The following is a 17968-nucleotide window of genomic DNA, read 5'->3' on the forward strand; positions in this document are numbered from 1 at the left end:
TCTATGGAGCTACGGCTCATCTCAGATTTGATTGTAGTTTTTGCAAGTTCAACATGGATTATAGGTCAAAAGTTGAATGAACGAGTACTTGTGTCCTTTCAATTTCTTACAGGTTGAGTTGTTGTTGCCCATAACACGCTAGCATTCTGCTAATGAATGCTGATTGGTCAGTGAAGGACTGATTACGATCGGAGATCCCGCTTGACGGCATCCAAAGCAGAACCAGAATGTCAGAGTGAATATTTCGGCGTGGTCTTTAAAACATTAGCAAACCTCTATCTACCACGTGTATTAACAGGGAGAGCCTAACCTGTCAGCTGTGTTGTCGATGCTTCGAGAGAACAAAGGAAACGACTCAGAGCTTGCCGTAAAGCAGTATCTCTGGCCGTATATGTGTATGACGTCATTGACATTTTAAAAGGCTTTTTAGAACAAAAAAGCCACTTTAACTTTAACCAATTCAGAAGCCGGAAGTAACGAGAGAGTGGAACTTCTTCCCTTATTAGAAATTCTTTGGTTAAAGCCGTCTACAGCTGACGTTCAAGCCGTTATATATGTTAACGGTTATTTTCAGGTTTTATTTTGAGGGTCTTTTAAAGTTATTACATGCTGTCTCAGCTAGCGGTTAACTGAATTAGCTGTTAGCTAAACTAACGTTAGCTTCCTTTGTTCAGTGGTGCGCGGTGGTTTATGGGAGGAGTAGTTCCTTCGCTCTGAGATGACGATATGTACACAGTCTTGTACCTTTGACTTTTTTGGGATTTTCTGTTGTTTTTTTTACTCGAAATGATACGTTGTGTGCGTATGAGTCACGTACCACCTGGTTAGCCTAAGGCATGGTCTAAAACTCTTTATATACGGATTTTTCCCAACGTCAATGGGAGAAATGAATGGGAAATTTACTTCCCGAACCCAAGGTCTCTCAGAGGAGGGGTGGGACTGTTAAGCTCTGTATAGGCCTACAGTAAGGTGCATTTAACTAAATATTTATTTAACGTTTCTCTTAAGTATAATCAAAAACATATGTTTATTATATCTCCATTGTCATTTTATTGTTATATGTTTTTTATTAACAATATTTTATATTTCAATTAAATAAATTCTTAAAACAGAACCAGTTGAATATTAAAATAAAAAATGAAGACAAATAAATCGTTAAAAATTAGAAAAAAGACAAACCAACCAACATCAACAAAAACAACAACAACAACCAAAAAAACACTTTCTAAATATTTAAGATTATCCAGGAGGCCTAAACCAGAGTTCTAGAAAAAAACTGTCATTAGTGCTGTTAGTGCAGCAGTTACATGCAATAATCTGAGATGTCAAATAAATCAAAACACGTATACCATGCCGCACTTCTGAAGTGTAATGGCAACCAAAAAGTATTAATTGAGTAAAGGGAACATGTCTTGTCATGTGTGGTTGAAACCAAGTTGTCATACAGACGTCATGTTCTCTGAAAATGATGTTTGATTTCTGTTCACCTTTGTGGTCAATACTTAAGGAACAATTCACAGTTCCAGTGATATTCACATCAAGGACTCTGGTCTGTGTGCATATCCTCTGTGTAGGTACAGTATATGTTTCCACATTTCTCATTTATTATTTGTTAGGCTAAGCAATACTGAAGTAAAAATGTTTACAATGTTTTGTGTGTTGTTCGGAGAAAAACAACCTTTTTTTTACTGAAATATTTGTCTTTTATCTATTTCATCCAGTCTGTGTAGATATAAATTGAAGCAAGAATGCTGTATCTTCTTATTTTACTTTAAAGCAGAGGGAAATAACATAATAACCTTCTTTAGTGGTAGCCATGCAGACAGTTTTGGCTAACTTTAGAGGCCCTTTACAACCTTATTACTCATTGCAAAGAAAATAGATCCTGACGTGTTGCTGACAATGCTTCCACACACCAATCTTAACAAATCAGTGCTATAATCTCTTAATGAAATATGAATGTTATTTTCTAAACTGTAACTTTGACTGTTGTTTATTCAGTCATGAATGTTAATATGGTATGCAGACATGCAAAACAAGTTTCCAGTGCCTGTAAATATATACAGTATTTGTTTTGAAAGTTGTACTTCTATTGCACTGTGTTGGAGGAAAAAAAATGATTGAATGATGATTGAATTGAGATGGATATCTTGAAGTCTAAGCAAATAAAACCCAAACTATCTACATGGCTAAATACTAGGAAGTAAGTGAGAAAATATGCTTTTTGTAATTTGGGTAAAGTGACCCTCTAAGTCAAGATATATGAGATAACAAAATATAGTTATCTATCAAGAAAATGATATAATACTATATTGATATATTACTTGATGAAGTTTTGACAGAAATCTACCGTATGAAAAACATTTTTTCAACATAATAATCACATTCACTATGTATCATTAATTATGTGTAATTTGATTTACCCCTCTAACAAAGCTTTTTTATAAATTTAGACTTTCTTTTCTTGCTGAAGGAATATGGCAACAACTGGCTTAACGTTTGACACAACCACAGACAATTACCACCCTGACGATTATGGGGATGAAATATGCAACACAAAAGGCGTCAACCAGTTTGTAGCAGTCTTCACGCCAGTTTTCTTCTCCATTGTGATCATCTTCAGTCTGTTGGGCAACATCCTGGTCATTGTAATTCTGGCCAAGTATGAGAATCTCAAATCCCTCACCAACGCTTTCATCCTGAACCTGGCTGTATCGGATCTCTTTTTCACCGCAGGTCTGCCCTTCTGGGCCTACTCTCACATGTATGGATGGACTTTAGGGGAACATGTATGCAAAATAGTCAACTTTGTCTTCTACATTGGCTTCTACAGCAGCGGTATCCTCCTTATCCTGATGACTGCTCACCGTTATGTAGCTGTCATGAATCCTCTATCTAACATTGTGTCCACCACAGGCTCCTACAGTGTTGTAGCATGTGTGATCATTTGGGCAGTGAGTATATTGGTCGCCAGTCCAGCCTTCATCTTCACCAAAGTTGAGCAGAATCACTGTGTAAATGCAAATTCGTACTGGAGCATATGGGGAATCTACCAGCAAAATAGTCTCTTCATAGTGAGTTCAGTGGTGTTCATGTTTTGCTATTCTCAGATCATGTGCAGGTTGCTGCGTCCAACTGCCCAAAGAAGAAAGAACAAAACTTTAAAACTCATTTTTACTCTCATGGTTGTTTTCTTTGTGGGCTGGGCGCCTTACAATATAGTGCTATTTCAAAAGTCATTGTATTTCTGGCCCCAACCACCTGCTGACTCAAAGACTGTGGCTGAAACGTGTAAAACATCAGAACGACTGGATTACGCCTTTTACATTAGCCAACTTTTTGCCTTTTCCCACTGCTGCCTCAACCCCGTATTTTATGTGTTTGTGGGGGTTAAATTCAAAAACCACTTGAAGAAAATGCTGAAGGGCTGGGGCCACAGCAATAGCAGCATCCGCAATAGGCAAAGCCGACTCACAATCACATCGCTAACAAGTGGTGAAGAGTTCTCAATGTAGTTGATATACTGTAGAGAGCAGAAGTGAAACCAGAACCTCCAGGTTCTGTACCAGAATAAAGAAAACCTAATTCAAAATCCCATTGCCATTTTAGGCAAATAACAACAGGAACAGTAGACTATGCTGCGTGTGTTCCATTCCATATCCCTAGATAAGGATGTTAATAACACTTTTATGTAATTGTATATTAAATATTTCTGCTTTTAGCTGCCTTTAATGAACACCATTCCCAACAAACCCTACCATCCAACCCAGTGAGAATGGGTTGTTACCATCAGGGCTTATGCTACATTCATGGAAGGAGCAGAAACAAATCTCCGACTTGGGAGTGTTCACACATTATTCTAATATGGTTACCCCTACTGGTAGCCTTGTAGTAACACAATCTAAATATACATTAAATACTTTTGCTGGGCTGTGTTGTAACTTGCTAATTGGCACTAAACACAAGGTACATCTGAACACGCTAATCTAAGATGGTAAGCATTGCAAAACATTAGCATGTTAGCATTGTCATTTTGAGTATATTAGCATGCTGGCTTTACTCTGCTGAAAACTCTGCTGTGCCTTTAAGTACACAGAGCTGCATGGCTGTTTGGATTATGTACTCAATACCCTGCATAATTGTCAAGCTACAATTAGCTCTTAATAGCTGACATAAACTCAGCGGCCACTTTATTACGTACACCTGTTCAAATAATGCAAAAGAAAATTGGTCATTGCAGAATTGGAGGACAATTTAGGCATCCATAATTTTGAAAAATTGACCCTTTATTTTATTTATTATTTTTTATTATGTATTTAATAAAAACAGATAATATACCATTAAATAATTTGATTCATCCAGCTCAGGTAACAAAGGCAAAAATAATTTAGAAAGTGAGCTATATAATCAAAATATATCAGCTATAAAATTGTATCTGAATTTTTACATCTGGCACCCCATAGTAATACATTAATAACATGACATTTATGCTAAATTATAATCAAAATTCTATTAATTATTTAGCTGAACTATTGATAATAGATTGTCCCTTACGAGTGGATTGAAGGAGATTCAACCCTGTTACTCTAATTATATATATAATAATTATATATATATAATAAGCTAATAATTATTAGCTTTTTCTCATGAATAGAAGCTAGCTGTTTAGCTAGCTCTTACTGTCATATTTAGGACAAACCTTTAAATTAATTTGTCTTATTCTGATATTAAGTGTAACAGGATTGCGTTGGTTAAAGTGACACATTCAATCAAAGCTAAAAGTTGTATAATAATATGAAAAATCGAAAAGAGAACATACCTTTGTTCTACCCATTCTGGTGGCAAACTGCTTAGTGATGTAATTTCCTGCTAATCATGTCACTCACTGTTTTTTTCTTCTTCTGCCAGACTAAATGTTTTTGTAACAGGGTTGCGTATGTTGTGGGACATAACTTTATTGCAAAATTTCTATCATTTGAAATATTTCTATCATTTAAAAAAAAAAATAACAATTAAAAGAGGCATATATAAACAAAATCATACAAAAAAAGGATATTTAAAATGTATTTTAATGGTTGTATTCAACATTCCATGTAGTCATCTAGAAGGTGGGACAAGAGAAAAATGGCACTTAAGTGGGTGCTAGAGATTCATTTTTTATTTTCAATAATATTTTTGAAAAAAAAGTGTTTTTTACACAATGACTGCATTTTTTGTATACTGGACATAGATTTTTTGAAATTTCATAGGTGGGACATGAAATGTCCTCCAATTCTGGAATGACAAAGAATGAATCCGTCAATCCTGTGGTAGTCTCGCATTGCCAGACCTACCTCCACAGCGCTGGAATTTGTTATAGTGTTTATTTTGACGTTATATTATCATCACTATTAATATTTTCTTGATATACAATAAAATGAAGTTAAAATATTAAGTTCTGGAGTGTCTTTGTTTTGAATAACCCTCACTGCCATATCTATGTCACCCATTCCCCCATTTCATGTAAATGTAATGCTGAAACTGAAAATGGGGTAAGCTACTATTGCAGCATCTTCGACTAATGTGAAAGAGGAACCATGAGTTACAACAACTTAACATCCACAGTGCAATTCACCACAAGACGTGACAGCTGTTGTTCCAGGTAAGTTGCTTTATATTTACTGTAATTGCTCTCCATATTTAAGGGTACCCTACTTAGTATTTTATTGTTCTCTATATTGAAATAGTTTGAAAATAATTACTTTCGTTAAATCAAAAATAGCTAAAAGATTGTACACATCTGCTCAGTCTTAGTTACATTTTGCCAATTTTAGTTTTGCGCTCATGTTTTCTAGAAAACCTACAATGGCAAACAACTCCACAGGAAGCGATGGAGGTGTGAACAACAGCGATGATGTGGGGTATCTTAATGATGAGACGTTTACCTTTAACACCATCACTGGTGCCTTCTTCATTTTGATCTTCATCTTCAGTGTCATGGGAAACTGTCTCCTGTTATGTGTTCTCGTCTTCTACGAGAACCTGAAAAATGTCACAAATCTATTTATCCTGAACCTGGCCTGCTCCGATTTGCTCTTCACTGTCACACTTCCCTTCTGGTCCGTCTACTACCTGCACCACTGGATCTTTGGTGACTTTGCCTGCAAATTTATGACTCTGTTATACTTTCTAGGTTTTTACAGTAGCATCATTCTACTGACTGCCATAACTGTGGATCGTTTCATAATAGTGGTGCTGCACAACTGGCCAAGTAAGCCTGTAAGGAGGCAGAGGTGTGTAATGGTTGCCTGTGCAGCTGCCTGGGCCATCAGCATTGCTGCATCCGTGAGTGATGCTATCAAAGTAAAGGTGAAAATCCACTTGCATGATTCAACATGTGAGGATCACTCTGATGTCTCTGATGAAAAGCTGGGATATTATCTCCAAGTGTCACTGCTCTTTTTCCTCCCATTTGCCATTGTTGTTTTCTGCTATTCTGCCATCCTCAAGACAGTTTTGCAGGCAACAAACAGAAAAAGGCACAGGACTGTAGTGGTGGTGTTATGTATTGTTGCAGCCTTCTTCATCTGCTGGGGACCTTACAATATTTTTCTTATCATCTGTTCTTTTTATGAACCCGAAAGCCCTAATGAGGAGGAACGCTTTGAGATTGCATATCATATTTGTCGTATACTTGCTTATTCTCACTGCTGTATGAACCCTCTGCTCTATATGCTCTCAGAAAAGTTGCGAAGGCATCTTTTGGATCTTTTACGCTGCGAGAAGGCAAGGAGGAGGAACAGGGAGAGAGGAACTGGCCAGAGCACTTCTGTTTTTCAGAATGTAGCTTTTGCAGCACACAACTCTGCTGTTATGTTGGAATTACACTCCAAGTAGACTTTTGAAATAAAACGCGTAAATGCTTTTATGTAATGTAATTGAATTTATTGAATTCTACCAATGTTTTGACTATTTCCTTAAAAATGTGAGGGCATATAAAGATATTCTAATGCCTATATCATTGTGTAAAATAATAATAATAATAATAATAATAATAATGTGTGGGAATGGTTTCACTGCTGCACTTTCTCAGCCTTTATGAATGAACTTTGCTGTGCTGTTACTGTAATACATTTGAATAAAATTGAGCTGGAATCTAGTTTGGCTGTGAAAGTACTTTTCTCCAAGTCCCAGAGAGACTGAAACTGTCTGGCCGTATTGCATTAACAAAATTTACCTTAAATGTGTGTGCTTTTTTGGCCAAAAAATAAAGAGTAAGTCTTAAAAAGGGAAATAAATATATTCAGTAGCTACATTGTTTTTGCTTAAAAAGAGTCAAACAGTGTTACTGCATATCATTTGTTATATTTCTGTCGACACCTGTTTAGTCTCTGTCTTCATATGTGCAAGCACCAATTAACCAGCTAATGTACCTTGTGCACCTACTGTAACTGCAAATTCAACCATTCGGAATCTTGTTCATTTATTCCCCCTTTTTTTAACACATCAACCTGGCCAATATGTTAGGGAAGTATTTCCCTCTGGAGTGACCTTGTCTATGTGACACAGAATAAGCAAATTAGCTCTCAGCAGCAGGATCAATAAAATATAACAGACTGCTGCATATTCGTGATAAACCGTAGTCAGTCAAGTGTGTCTAACCCAACAGTCCATGTGCTTTTGGTTGCTGTATTATTATTCTTTCGGTAATTAAAATATTTCACAAACCCTTTTTTTTCCCTCTTCTGTTGTCCATATCTTTTAACTCTATTATATGTAATATGTTACTGTCAGTGTACCCTTAACATGGTTGAGTAGCGTGGCCCTGATGGCTCCACCAGGGGGTCCAGAGAAGAGTGTATAGGGACAGCTCAGTGGGCCACTGTAACAGCACTCATATCTGTCTCCGGGGGTAGATTAAGCTTAATTAACTAAACCATCCAGCACGCTTGGATGAATGGATACAAGTCAAGGGCAGAGCAGTCACGGGTGTGCTCACACATTCTCTGGCAGGAACTGGGAGAGGATTTTGTGCCGAATATTGTGTGTTTGTGTCTAGGAGCGATAAATTGGACACTATAGCAGTAACTTCTGAATAGAGAAGATTCAAACCTATGCACCTTGATGTAGTATAGGGAACAGCTATTGCACAATCTGGTTCCTCATTTTACAACAATTTATGAGTGTTCACAAACACCTTTTGTAGTTATCAGCATTTCTGAGAAGGAAGTGATCAAACCGCATTGGGATCCCATCTAGCTGACTCATAAATTAGTTTTTAAGATTTTTGTTTTTTAATGTGCAAATAAAACAATATGTAGGAAGTTTATTAAGAATTAACAACATCAAAACCACAGAGAAAAAAACTAGAACAATACAGAAGAAAACACACCCCACGGAGCTTAAATAGAAAAGACAATCAAAAGCATCCCATTTCATTTCTTCGAGTCAGTACAATCTCTTTTCCCGGATAATTTTCTTAGCAAATGATGTTGTTGTGCTATCCTGTTTTTAGCCACAAGCTTAACAGCTGTTGTTGTTTTCTTATGTAGTCTCTGCTACTAGCCCTCCCTGGCCCTAACATTCACTCCCTGCTCTTCTTTTCTCCAGGGCAATTCACCCTCCTTTTTCACATTGATATCTTCCCTTTTTAATTCCAGTTATCTATAACGATAATTACTCCAACCATATGTGAATTTAATTGATGCCTTGCAAATGTCTAAAAGTGTGTGTATTTTGCGCATATTGCTAATAAAGTCTTAGTGCCTGTTAATCTGGACTGTCAGGGAAATGCATACAAATCGATTAAGTGTGTCAGCATTATCATCACAAACAACTGTTTTAGTGAACAAATATAGATGACTTAATCCTCGTACTACATACACTAGCATGTATGACATTAACGCTAATGCACCTCATCCTGATTAAATTTGTCATGGGAACAATGTGTTTTAAAAAAGGATTAAATTCACTGTTTAACACAAACCCGGACAAACACAACTTTGCTTTGCTCAATCATGAACTCAGGAGGGTCATATGTTTTGGAGTACATTCTTAAAAAATGTGCATTTGAAAGATGACAGATTGAAAAAACAACCTCTCATGCTGCATCTTGACCTTCATTTTGTCACTGCAGTGCTACATTTCTCCACTAGAGGGGACATGGGTATTGGCATAATGCTGTTTGTTTTCTTTTTACTGGGCCACATTATTAATTACAATATACTGCCTCAAAGACTTAAGACAGAGATGTACTCTCTTATAGATTGACAAAAAGTTTATTAGTAGCCACAAAAGAGCTGAAGAGCTGCACTGCTTTGAATACATTCCCATGTGTGTTTGGATTTTTCTATTTTTGAGTCAGCAACTGTGTGTTTCAAACACAAATGTTCACCACAAAGAGCAATTTAATGCAACCTGTGTCTGCATGTCCCACACCATCGTATCTCTATATTTTAGGGTCATCCTCCTCTACTTACCTGCTGTTGGCTGATAGAAAAACACAGTGATTAACTACCATGGAGACTTAATTAACAAATCAAACATCTGGATATTCAGACTAGGCCTACTGCAAAGGCTTAGCTGCCTCTTGTAAGACTGGCCATTTGATGTATCAAACAGTGCGTCCTGATGTTTCTTGCTAAATGTTTTCCATCTGGCTTGTTTTGTAGCTTCACTTTTACTTTTGTTTATTTTTTTTTTACAGCATCTTTCACTTTGAAACTTTCACTTTTAATGTTGCTCATTTACAAGTATTTCATGTACCTGTTTTTGCTACTTTGTGGACAATGATTGGAAAAGGTTTGTTGATTAGGACAAGGCCTTTGAGACAGCATAACACAACTTTACATTACATTACTCGAGAAACATGACATAGGAATATGTCTGAAATATATGTGGCCAGAAATTATGCAGGGCATCTAATGAGAGGAAATAGCTGTATTGTTTTATTATTTATTATTTTATTTTACCCTTACACCAGATGTTATGTTTCTGTCCACATTTGTCAAGGAGTAAGATGTTTGAATGCAAACGTAAAGGCTACTGAGAAAACATTACGAAGGGTCAAATTATATAAATTGCTTGATTACGACCATTTAATTTTCAAAATAAAGAGTTACCTTCCTGTACATGATAAACTATACAAAAAAATAAAATAGGTACACTTACATAAAGAAACAACCCTGATTTAGTTTGAGATATTATGTTGAAAAAGACTCAACCTGAACTTTCTGACTCTTACAGTAAAAGACAAATGGATAAAAAAAAAAATATTCATAAGAAATATAATTCAGTTTGACTACAAGACACAACATCACTCATGGTTTAACCACAATAACTTGCAAGAACTTAAACAGCAAGTGTGGAAAGAGTGGAAATGTGGAAAATAACACCAGTAACAATCCTGAAACACTGATAATAAAAAGAGACCTACGTCCATGAGTCCCCAAGGCATTCTAGCAGGCTTCATGCCCAGCACATATAACTGCTATCATATGATCACCACTGTTTTGACTCTTGATGCCTTTATTTCAAATTAGGGATTAAGATTAACATATTAATCATCTAAATGCAGTTTAAGAACCAAATTAGGTGGATGGAAATTACTGTAAGAGGTTAACCTGATAACATTGTATCTTGATTTAGTTAAACCACGTAACAAGAACGTAACATATATAACATGACTTTGTGATATATATCTTAAATTTATGTGGTCCACAATTACAGATTAAGCCATTAATATAGTGAAACAGCTGTATTCCCAGGACACTTATTCCTTCATTCATTTAGCTCATAAACTGTATGGCAAAGAGCGTAACCTTCACATCAGATGTTATATTTCTGTCCACAACCTAACTTCACATCACATAACAGAACGTTTTAGTCCAAGTACTATGAATGAAAACTTGGATGGTCCCGATAAGAACTGGACCTCCAGACCTGGCACTGACTCTTCAATGCTCTACCCACTGAGCTAATATCCTAACAGACCATGCGTTTTGGCTTACCCATCCTTATCCTCAGGCTGCACCAGCTGCTGTCTACCTCCGCACACACTCCACGCCCCTGATATGTTGTCCTCTACCTGCTTCGTCCCTCCTCCTCCTCATTTGTAGGTGTTCTATCCCCCTTTTTGGCCGCAACTTTCCAAAAGGTGAACAGAAGTGATTTTCAATAGCACCGTGCATGACTAATGGTGGAAACATGTTAAAATCATCGCAGAAATGTCCTTGGGAAGACAAATGAATTTTCAGCAGAATAATTAACTTAATTAACAAATTTGCATGCATATTCATCAGGGCCATTGAAGTCTTTCCAGCTCAGCTTGATGAACGTTGCTGTGTAATAACCAGCTCATTTACATTCTGCCATCCACTGCCATTTGTGTGGATTACTGAGAAAAGGCAAAGAGTGTGTGTCTGTGTGTGTGTGATGCTAGGGCTACATTGTATCTTCACACACTTTTCTCTGTCCCCTAACATGTCACAGAGAAAGCTTGATGAATTGATTTGAGATACTGTTTTGTTGAATATACACCCCATTATTGGACCCAGCTGCCTCTTCTTACACGCACACACTGATATAGAGGAAGCATTCATATATGCACATATTCATGGACACATACCTTGCGTGTGTGTGCTTTACACCCATGTCTCCTTGCATCCTCCCCCCCCCCCCTCTCTCCCCTCATCCCCCTTCTCTCTGGTGGGCAGTTCTTGGCACAGATCCTGAGTCGTAAACCCTCCTGGGTTGCCAGACTATGCGTTGTTAAAAACGTGAGGCCCTCCGTACCCCCTCCCCGTCTCTGCAGGGCAATCTTTAAAGGCAGCAAGGTGTGACGGCACAGACTGGCAGCTTGGCAACTATGCCCGAGGACACCAACGCTCCGTCAGCCGTGAACGGGCACCATCACATGGGCTCACCTAACTAATACGCTCACCATACATGTGCCTTTCTCATGCCTCATCTGTGCCAGTGAGAGACAAAGGAATTCATTAACAAATTTCATGTGGCGTTGTTTTGTGATTTTGCCGCGATATAGTTAATTGGGAATTTCACACAAGCTAAAGTAACTGAGGGAGAGATTATCCAAATGAGTTCGGAAAAAGTTAATTACACTCACTTGACTGTATGTGCCCTTGATCTGGTTGGGCAGGGAACAACAGGAAAACTAGAAAAAGATTTTGTTTCTCATTTTCATCATAGAGTTTTCCTCCAATTTAGGTGACACTCAACAGTGTTAGAAAGAAACACTTTCCAGAAGGTTACTTACCAGCCTGTCATAAAACTGCTGCACCAGTAACATTATCATACAAGCATATAAAAAAGAAGGCATAGCAAATGCTTTTGCACATTTAACATAACCAATATGGTGCACTGCCCTAAGATTTGGCAGAAGTAATTATCACATTTTTTCAAGAAGAAAAATACAGGCATTTAAAAATAAAAAAACAGCATAACCTGACACATAAAAACTTGTCACATTCAGCATACTTTTTTCCCTTTGCCTCTGTGATACTTTCTCCTACGCTTTTTCTGCAGACATATGGTTGACACTTGAAGCTGTTATCATAGCTGGAAGTGTGAAAGAGAATTGTTGCAGTAATATGCCGCTCTTCTTGAGTGTTGTGACAGAAAAATGCTTTTCTGATACATAATTGGCATTTTCAAGTCTTGTCTGACGCAACAGTGTTTGTCTTCCATACTGATAACAGTGAAGCCAAGTTTGCAAATAAATCTTTCTAGCAATGCTTTGATAGATTATTTGGATAATAAGTTCTGCGATAAAATAGTTTCTACACTTATTGGAAGACTTATTACATTTTTTAATGACATGTTTTACTCATAAAAAAAGATCTCATTTATTGCGTCGTCTGACCCTGTTTGTTTTGAAGCTTCCACTGAAGCATGACGAATACAAAACACAAATGGACCATTAAAATGACCTTCAAACTGGGTCCTATGAAAATCAAATGGCTGTCACCACACTGATGGGGAAATTTACAGAACTACAGCCTGTGTCCCTCCAGTGACAAATATGAAAAATACACATCAGATGCTCGTTTTCATGAACCTTTTTGAAGTAACAACAACGCTCACAGCTCGAGTGAATAAATATGAAAGCTTCGATGACAGAACATAAAAGGAGGGTTTACATGGATGGAAACAGCAGACTCTCCCCTGCAGACTTGCTTTGTTGGCCTGCTGATGTGATTGTTGCTTTTCTATAATAGCTGTAGTACATTTTAACTGATCCCCTACTGAGCCACACACACACAAACACAGACAGCCCTGTTTTACTAGAAGCATGTATGAAGATGAAACGACACCTGCATTTGCCACGACAGGTTGAGGATCGTGCCTACGAGGTGGATCTTCTGTCTGTCAGTTCCACAAACATGAACAGAAAAGTGTATTTTCGACATTAGCTGCAGAATTTGGCCATGTCTATCAAAAAATAAAATATTGTAACTTCTTTGTATCCCTTCTTTTGATGTGTGTGTGTGTGTGTGTGTGTGTGTGTGTGTGTGTGTGTGTGTGTGTGTGTGTGGGGGGGGGTTGTTGTATTTGACGATGGTACTGTTTGATGGTGCAATTGATGAGAAAGTTCTGAAGAAAGTCCCAAAGCCTCAGAGGAATTTGATTACCTCCATCCATTATCTGCACAGTGAGCAATCGCGAGGCTTACCATCTGTCATCCATTTCATTTGCATCGTCAACACCTGCCCTGCCTGTTTATGCCTTCACATTTTTTATAAGCTGTCTTTCATAGCAGGAAAATTTTTTGACTTTTCCTTTTTAAATACATTAATTCCACAAGTTCAAAGAACATATTGAACGCAAACAACTTGGTTTATATCTGATAGAATATGGGAACTGTCCTTTTTTATTGCTGCAGATTTTTAAAAAAACAACAACATTCAAGCTGCTTTCACAACTTGGTGAACAATAAAGTGTTTCATTTCATTGATAAATTGATAATGATAGATAGATAGATAGATAGATAGATAGATAGATAGATAGATAGATAGATCAATTTCCATATCAAACATACACACACAACATCCTCCTGTTTGTTACGAACACATTGTGCTGCATACACTCCATTTTCTCTCCCCCTCTCCCTCCCTCCGTCCTCAATCCTCCCCCATCCATCCATCCCGTCTCCCATATCCCCAGGTGGTGCCGACGGCTGCGGGGCCCATTAGCGACAGAATTCCTGCCTCCAGCAGGCCATGCGTGTCCCGAGTGACACATTTTTGGACCGGCACCAAGAATCCAACCCTCCGCAGACAGCTCACTTCCCTATGCAGTCACCACAGTATGTGCATGTGTGTGTGTGTGTGTGTGTGTGTGTGTGTGTGTGTGTGAGGGAGAGAGAGAGGGGCCTTGCAAACACAGCATGAGTCCCACAGGAAATGCTTGAAAGGCAGTATGGGACAGATTGGTGATGGCGCAGAATGGACTAGAATACTAAAAAGAAACGCAAAGATATTCAGAGAGATCATACATTGATAAGATGACTCTTCTGCCAAGTTGGGGCATTTGTTACAGTCGTAACCTCCACAATAATGTGCATCTGCATGTCTTACAATGTAAACTGCATAGAAGTACATTCTTCTGTAAAAAAAAAGAAAAAGAAAAAAAAAAAAACTTTAATTGGATTTTGCTGATGCACATTGTTGTTTGTTAATGTTCTTTGCCAGCTGATGCTTGCGTACCAAATTTTATTTGACAAACAAATCCTGCTCAGGAAAGAGACCTACTTCAAATGAGATTTTTTTATTAAACTTTGCATTCATTGCACATAGTGAAAGGTAACACTGCAGTGGTTGCCTCTCATCTGATTCAAGTGATATTTGATGGTCGATCAAGATTCTTATTAATCATAAGGAGGAGTGATTATGAAACAATACGTTATGAGTTAAGAAAGAGCAGTAAGTCCTATTAGTATAGATATTATGAATGGATTCTTTCTCCATACTAATAGATAGTTAATTATGTACCTAATGACTCCTCACAAAACGCTATATAATTAGTCTAGATGAGCCAAGAAAGTTCCTACTTGTTCTTACATGTTTAATGTTGGTGATTTCTCATTTCCAAATGGGAATGTGGGTGATGGTGGTATAATATTAGTGTCAGTGGAGCTTCAGAAATGTCTGTCTGTCTGTCTGCCTGTACGTCTGTAACACCCAATATGTAGAAAAGTATTGAAGTTGTAATCCTCCTCTTTGCCACAGACTTGGACTTGTAGATTTGATGAATATGAATATGAAAATACTTATAAAGCAATATAAAGACAAAAAACGTAGGCTATGGTATCCTACAAAGTGACGTTATTTATGTTTGGGCACAGTTAGACCCCAGAGAGGTACAACTTGTTTAAACTCTTATGAACAAGCTTTGTATGTATCCATGTTTTACTGGGGTGACCTTGTTGTTGTTTATAAGCAATTCTTGGAAAATAAAATTAGTCATGGTCATGAAGTATCAATCTGATAAATCTGCATTCTATCTAATTTCCAGCAAGGGGCGACTCCACTGGTTGCAAAAAGAATAGAAGTCTACGTTTCTATTGGATAACGACCCTACTTCTCACTTGATTTATTGCCTCAGTAAACATTTTCTTAATAAGTTTATGGCCTCAATCGCTACTTTCAAGTCTTCTTCAATACAGCATGATGTTCACTTTGTAAATTATGGTCCCATTTATTTAAAAAAGAATATAAAGCTGATGTTTAAGGGAGTGGTTACCCGCCGACTTGTCAATCAGGACAGAGGGTAAGCAATGCATAGCTACCGCTAGTTAAATGGTAACTTAAGAGAAAGTTTGCAAATTTTCTGTGTACTGCCGTACAGGCAGATGAATACCGCCAGTACCGCGTTTACCTGCTGGTGAATCTCCACTGGATGACTCGCTTCAAGGTGAGAAAATCTCTAATTTTCCATCTTTAGAGTTTCGCTTAGCGCAGCGTCATTGTAACCATTAGCAACACTGGCTTGGCCGTGTCCTCCTCCCCAGCTCCACCCTCTCACCAAAAATCTCTTTCAAAAAACCAAGATGGCGACAGCCAAATTGCCAAACTCGTGGCTTCAAAACGGCAGTCCACAAACCAATGGGTGACGCCACTTCTGCTACATTCACTTTTTTACAGTTTATGACTATAAACCAAGTTATGTTCTTACAGCTTGTGAATTTACAGTAAAGTCAACAACCCTGACATGAAAATTACACTGTTTTTCTCTGTAGCTTAGCTCCATCTATCTTGCATCAACTTATCTATAAAATGTATCTTTTATTGCTCAATACTCTAATGTATGTAAGGAAATATAAGGAAAAATCTATCTATCTATCTATGGGTTGTACTTTCTGACACAGTATTAAACTGGTTTGAATCCTACTTTAATCCTAAAGAACAGGGACTAATTTGTGTTTATAGGTAATTACATATCTGAGCGGACAAATATGACATGTGGAGTTCCCCAAGGCTCCATTCTGGGGCCTCTTCTTTTTAACATCTACATGCTTCCACTGGCTCAGATTATACAACAACATTCGTTACCATAATTATGCAGAGGACACACATTTACATAACCTTATCACCAGGGGACTATCGTCCAATACAAACAGTGAGTAAGTGCATTGCACAAATCAACGATTAGATGTGCCAGAACCTTCTTCAGTTAAACAAAGACAAAACTGAGATTTTAGTTTTTGGTGCTTATAAAGCACTAAAAGGTTTAGGGACAAAATATATTTCTGATCTGCTGCGACATTATGCACCATCCAGAGCTCTGAGGGCATTTGGGACAAGTCTGCTTTCTGTCCGCAGAGTCACAACTAAACATGGAGAAGCATGTGTTCAGTTTTTATGAACCACATATCTGGAATAAACTCCCAGAAAACTGCAGGTCCGCTGCAGCTCTCATTTCTTTTAAATCACGGGTGAAGATCTTTCTTTTTGATGCCTTTATCTATCTATCTATCTATCTATCTATCTATCTATCTATCTATCTATCTATCTATCTATCTATCTATCTATCTATCTATCTATCTATCTATCTATCTATATATCTATCTATCTATCTATCTATCTATCTATCTATTATATAGTCAGGATTACAACACGCTCATGTTCACAGTCGAGGGAATCGATAACACTTCACCCAGCAGCACCCTCAGTGTGCCCTGAAATAGGGTGTTGCTGGGGTGTCAAAGGATCACACTCCTGTATGCTTCCCACCTGCTCCAAAACCAACCCTATAGCCTACTCTCTCATATTGTAGACACACACACTTTCTCAGACACACTTTCTCAGACACATGCATGCATACACCCAGTCAGAGTACCCCTAGACAAAGACCAGAAAGCACAAAGGTGATGCAGTGACAGATGCTCCTGTCACATACTTAGCATATCTCCACCTCCAAAATAGTGCAACTGCAGGAGCTGGTCTGACTCTCTCACTCCACGGAAATCAGCGCTCCTACAACTCATTAATTTCACTGAAAAGCAGCTCTTAAACCACAATCCTTCACCCAATATTTATCTAATCTGACCAAATATTATAATTAATGCCATGTCTCTTCTCTCTCCTTTAGGCCAATATATTCCCCTCATCTTCCTCCCTCCCACCCTCTCTAACCTCTCAGTGCCAAGTTCACAGATAGAGAGAAAGTACTTCCTGTGAGAGGCCGGGCCGGCTGCCAGAGAGACTGATCCACCAATCTGACACGTTAATGAGATCCTGGCCCATAGAACTGGGGTGTCAGGCCTCCTCTGCTGCAGCATCAGCCCTGCCATGACCTGCAACACACACACACACACACACACACACACACACACACACACACACACACACACACACACACACACACACACACACACACACACAATCTTTACTCATATGTGTAATTTTTTCACACATGCACCCACACACAGAAATATAAGAATACATGTATCTGAGTACTACTTTCCACACAC

At 38.0% G+C, this 17968-nt stretch overlaps 2 protein-coding genes across 5 annotated transcripts; both read left to right on the plus strand.

The window, feature by feature from the left end:
- The first annotated feature begins 1499 nt into the window (after window positions 1-1499).
- Window positions 1500-5434, plus strand: xcr1b.1 (chemokine (C motif) receptor 1b, duplicate 1). 4 transcript variants are annotated; one of them, XM_078264109.1, is made up of 2 exons: window positions 1500-1570; window positions 2454-5434. In XM_078264109.1, the coding sequence occupies exon 2, from the start codon at window positions 2478-2480 to the stop codon at window positions 3513-3515; it is 1038 nt and encodes a 345-aa protein (XP_078120235.1). In that variant the 5' UTR covers window positions 1500-1570; window positions 2454-2477; the 3' UTR covers window positions 3516-5434. The 4 variants fall into 4 exon arrangements, with proteins under 4 accessions (XP_078120235.1, XP_078120234.1, XP_078120236.1 ...); XM_078264108.1 differs by having other exon boundaries at window positions 1508-1574; XM_078264110.1 differs by having other exon boundaries at window positions 1519-1574; window positions 2474-5434.
- Window positions 5435-5557: 123 nt separating this feature from the next.
- On the plus strand, window positions 5558-7706 carry LOC144526559 (chemokine XC receptor 1-like). The gene is made up of 2 exons (XM_078264107.1): window positions 5558-5641; window positions 5835-7706. Exons 1-2 carry the CDS (start codon window positions 5577-5579, stop codon window positions 6874-6876), a joined length of 1107 nt encoding a protein of 368 aa, XP_078120233.1. The 5' UTR covers window positions 5558-5576; the 3' UTR covers window positions 6877-7706.
- The last annotated feature ends 10262 nt before the right edge of the window (window positions 7707-17968 follow it).

The sequence above is a fragment of the Sander vitreus genome, chromosome 12 (genome assembly GCF_031162955.1).
Source record: "Sander vitreus isolate 19-12246 chromosome 12, sanVit1, whole genome shotgun sequence".
In the NCBI taxonomy this organism is placed as follows: Eukaryota; Metazoa; Chordata; class Actinopteri; order Perciformes; family Percidae; genus Sander; species Sander vitreus.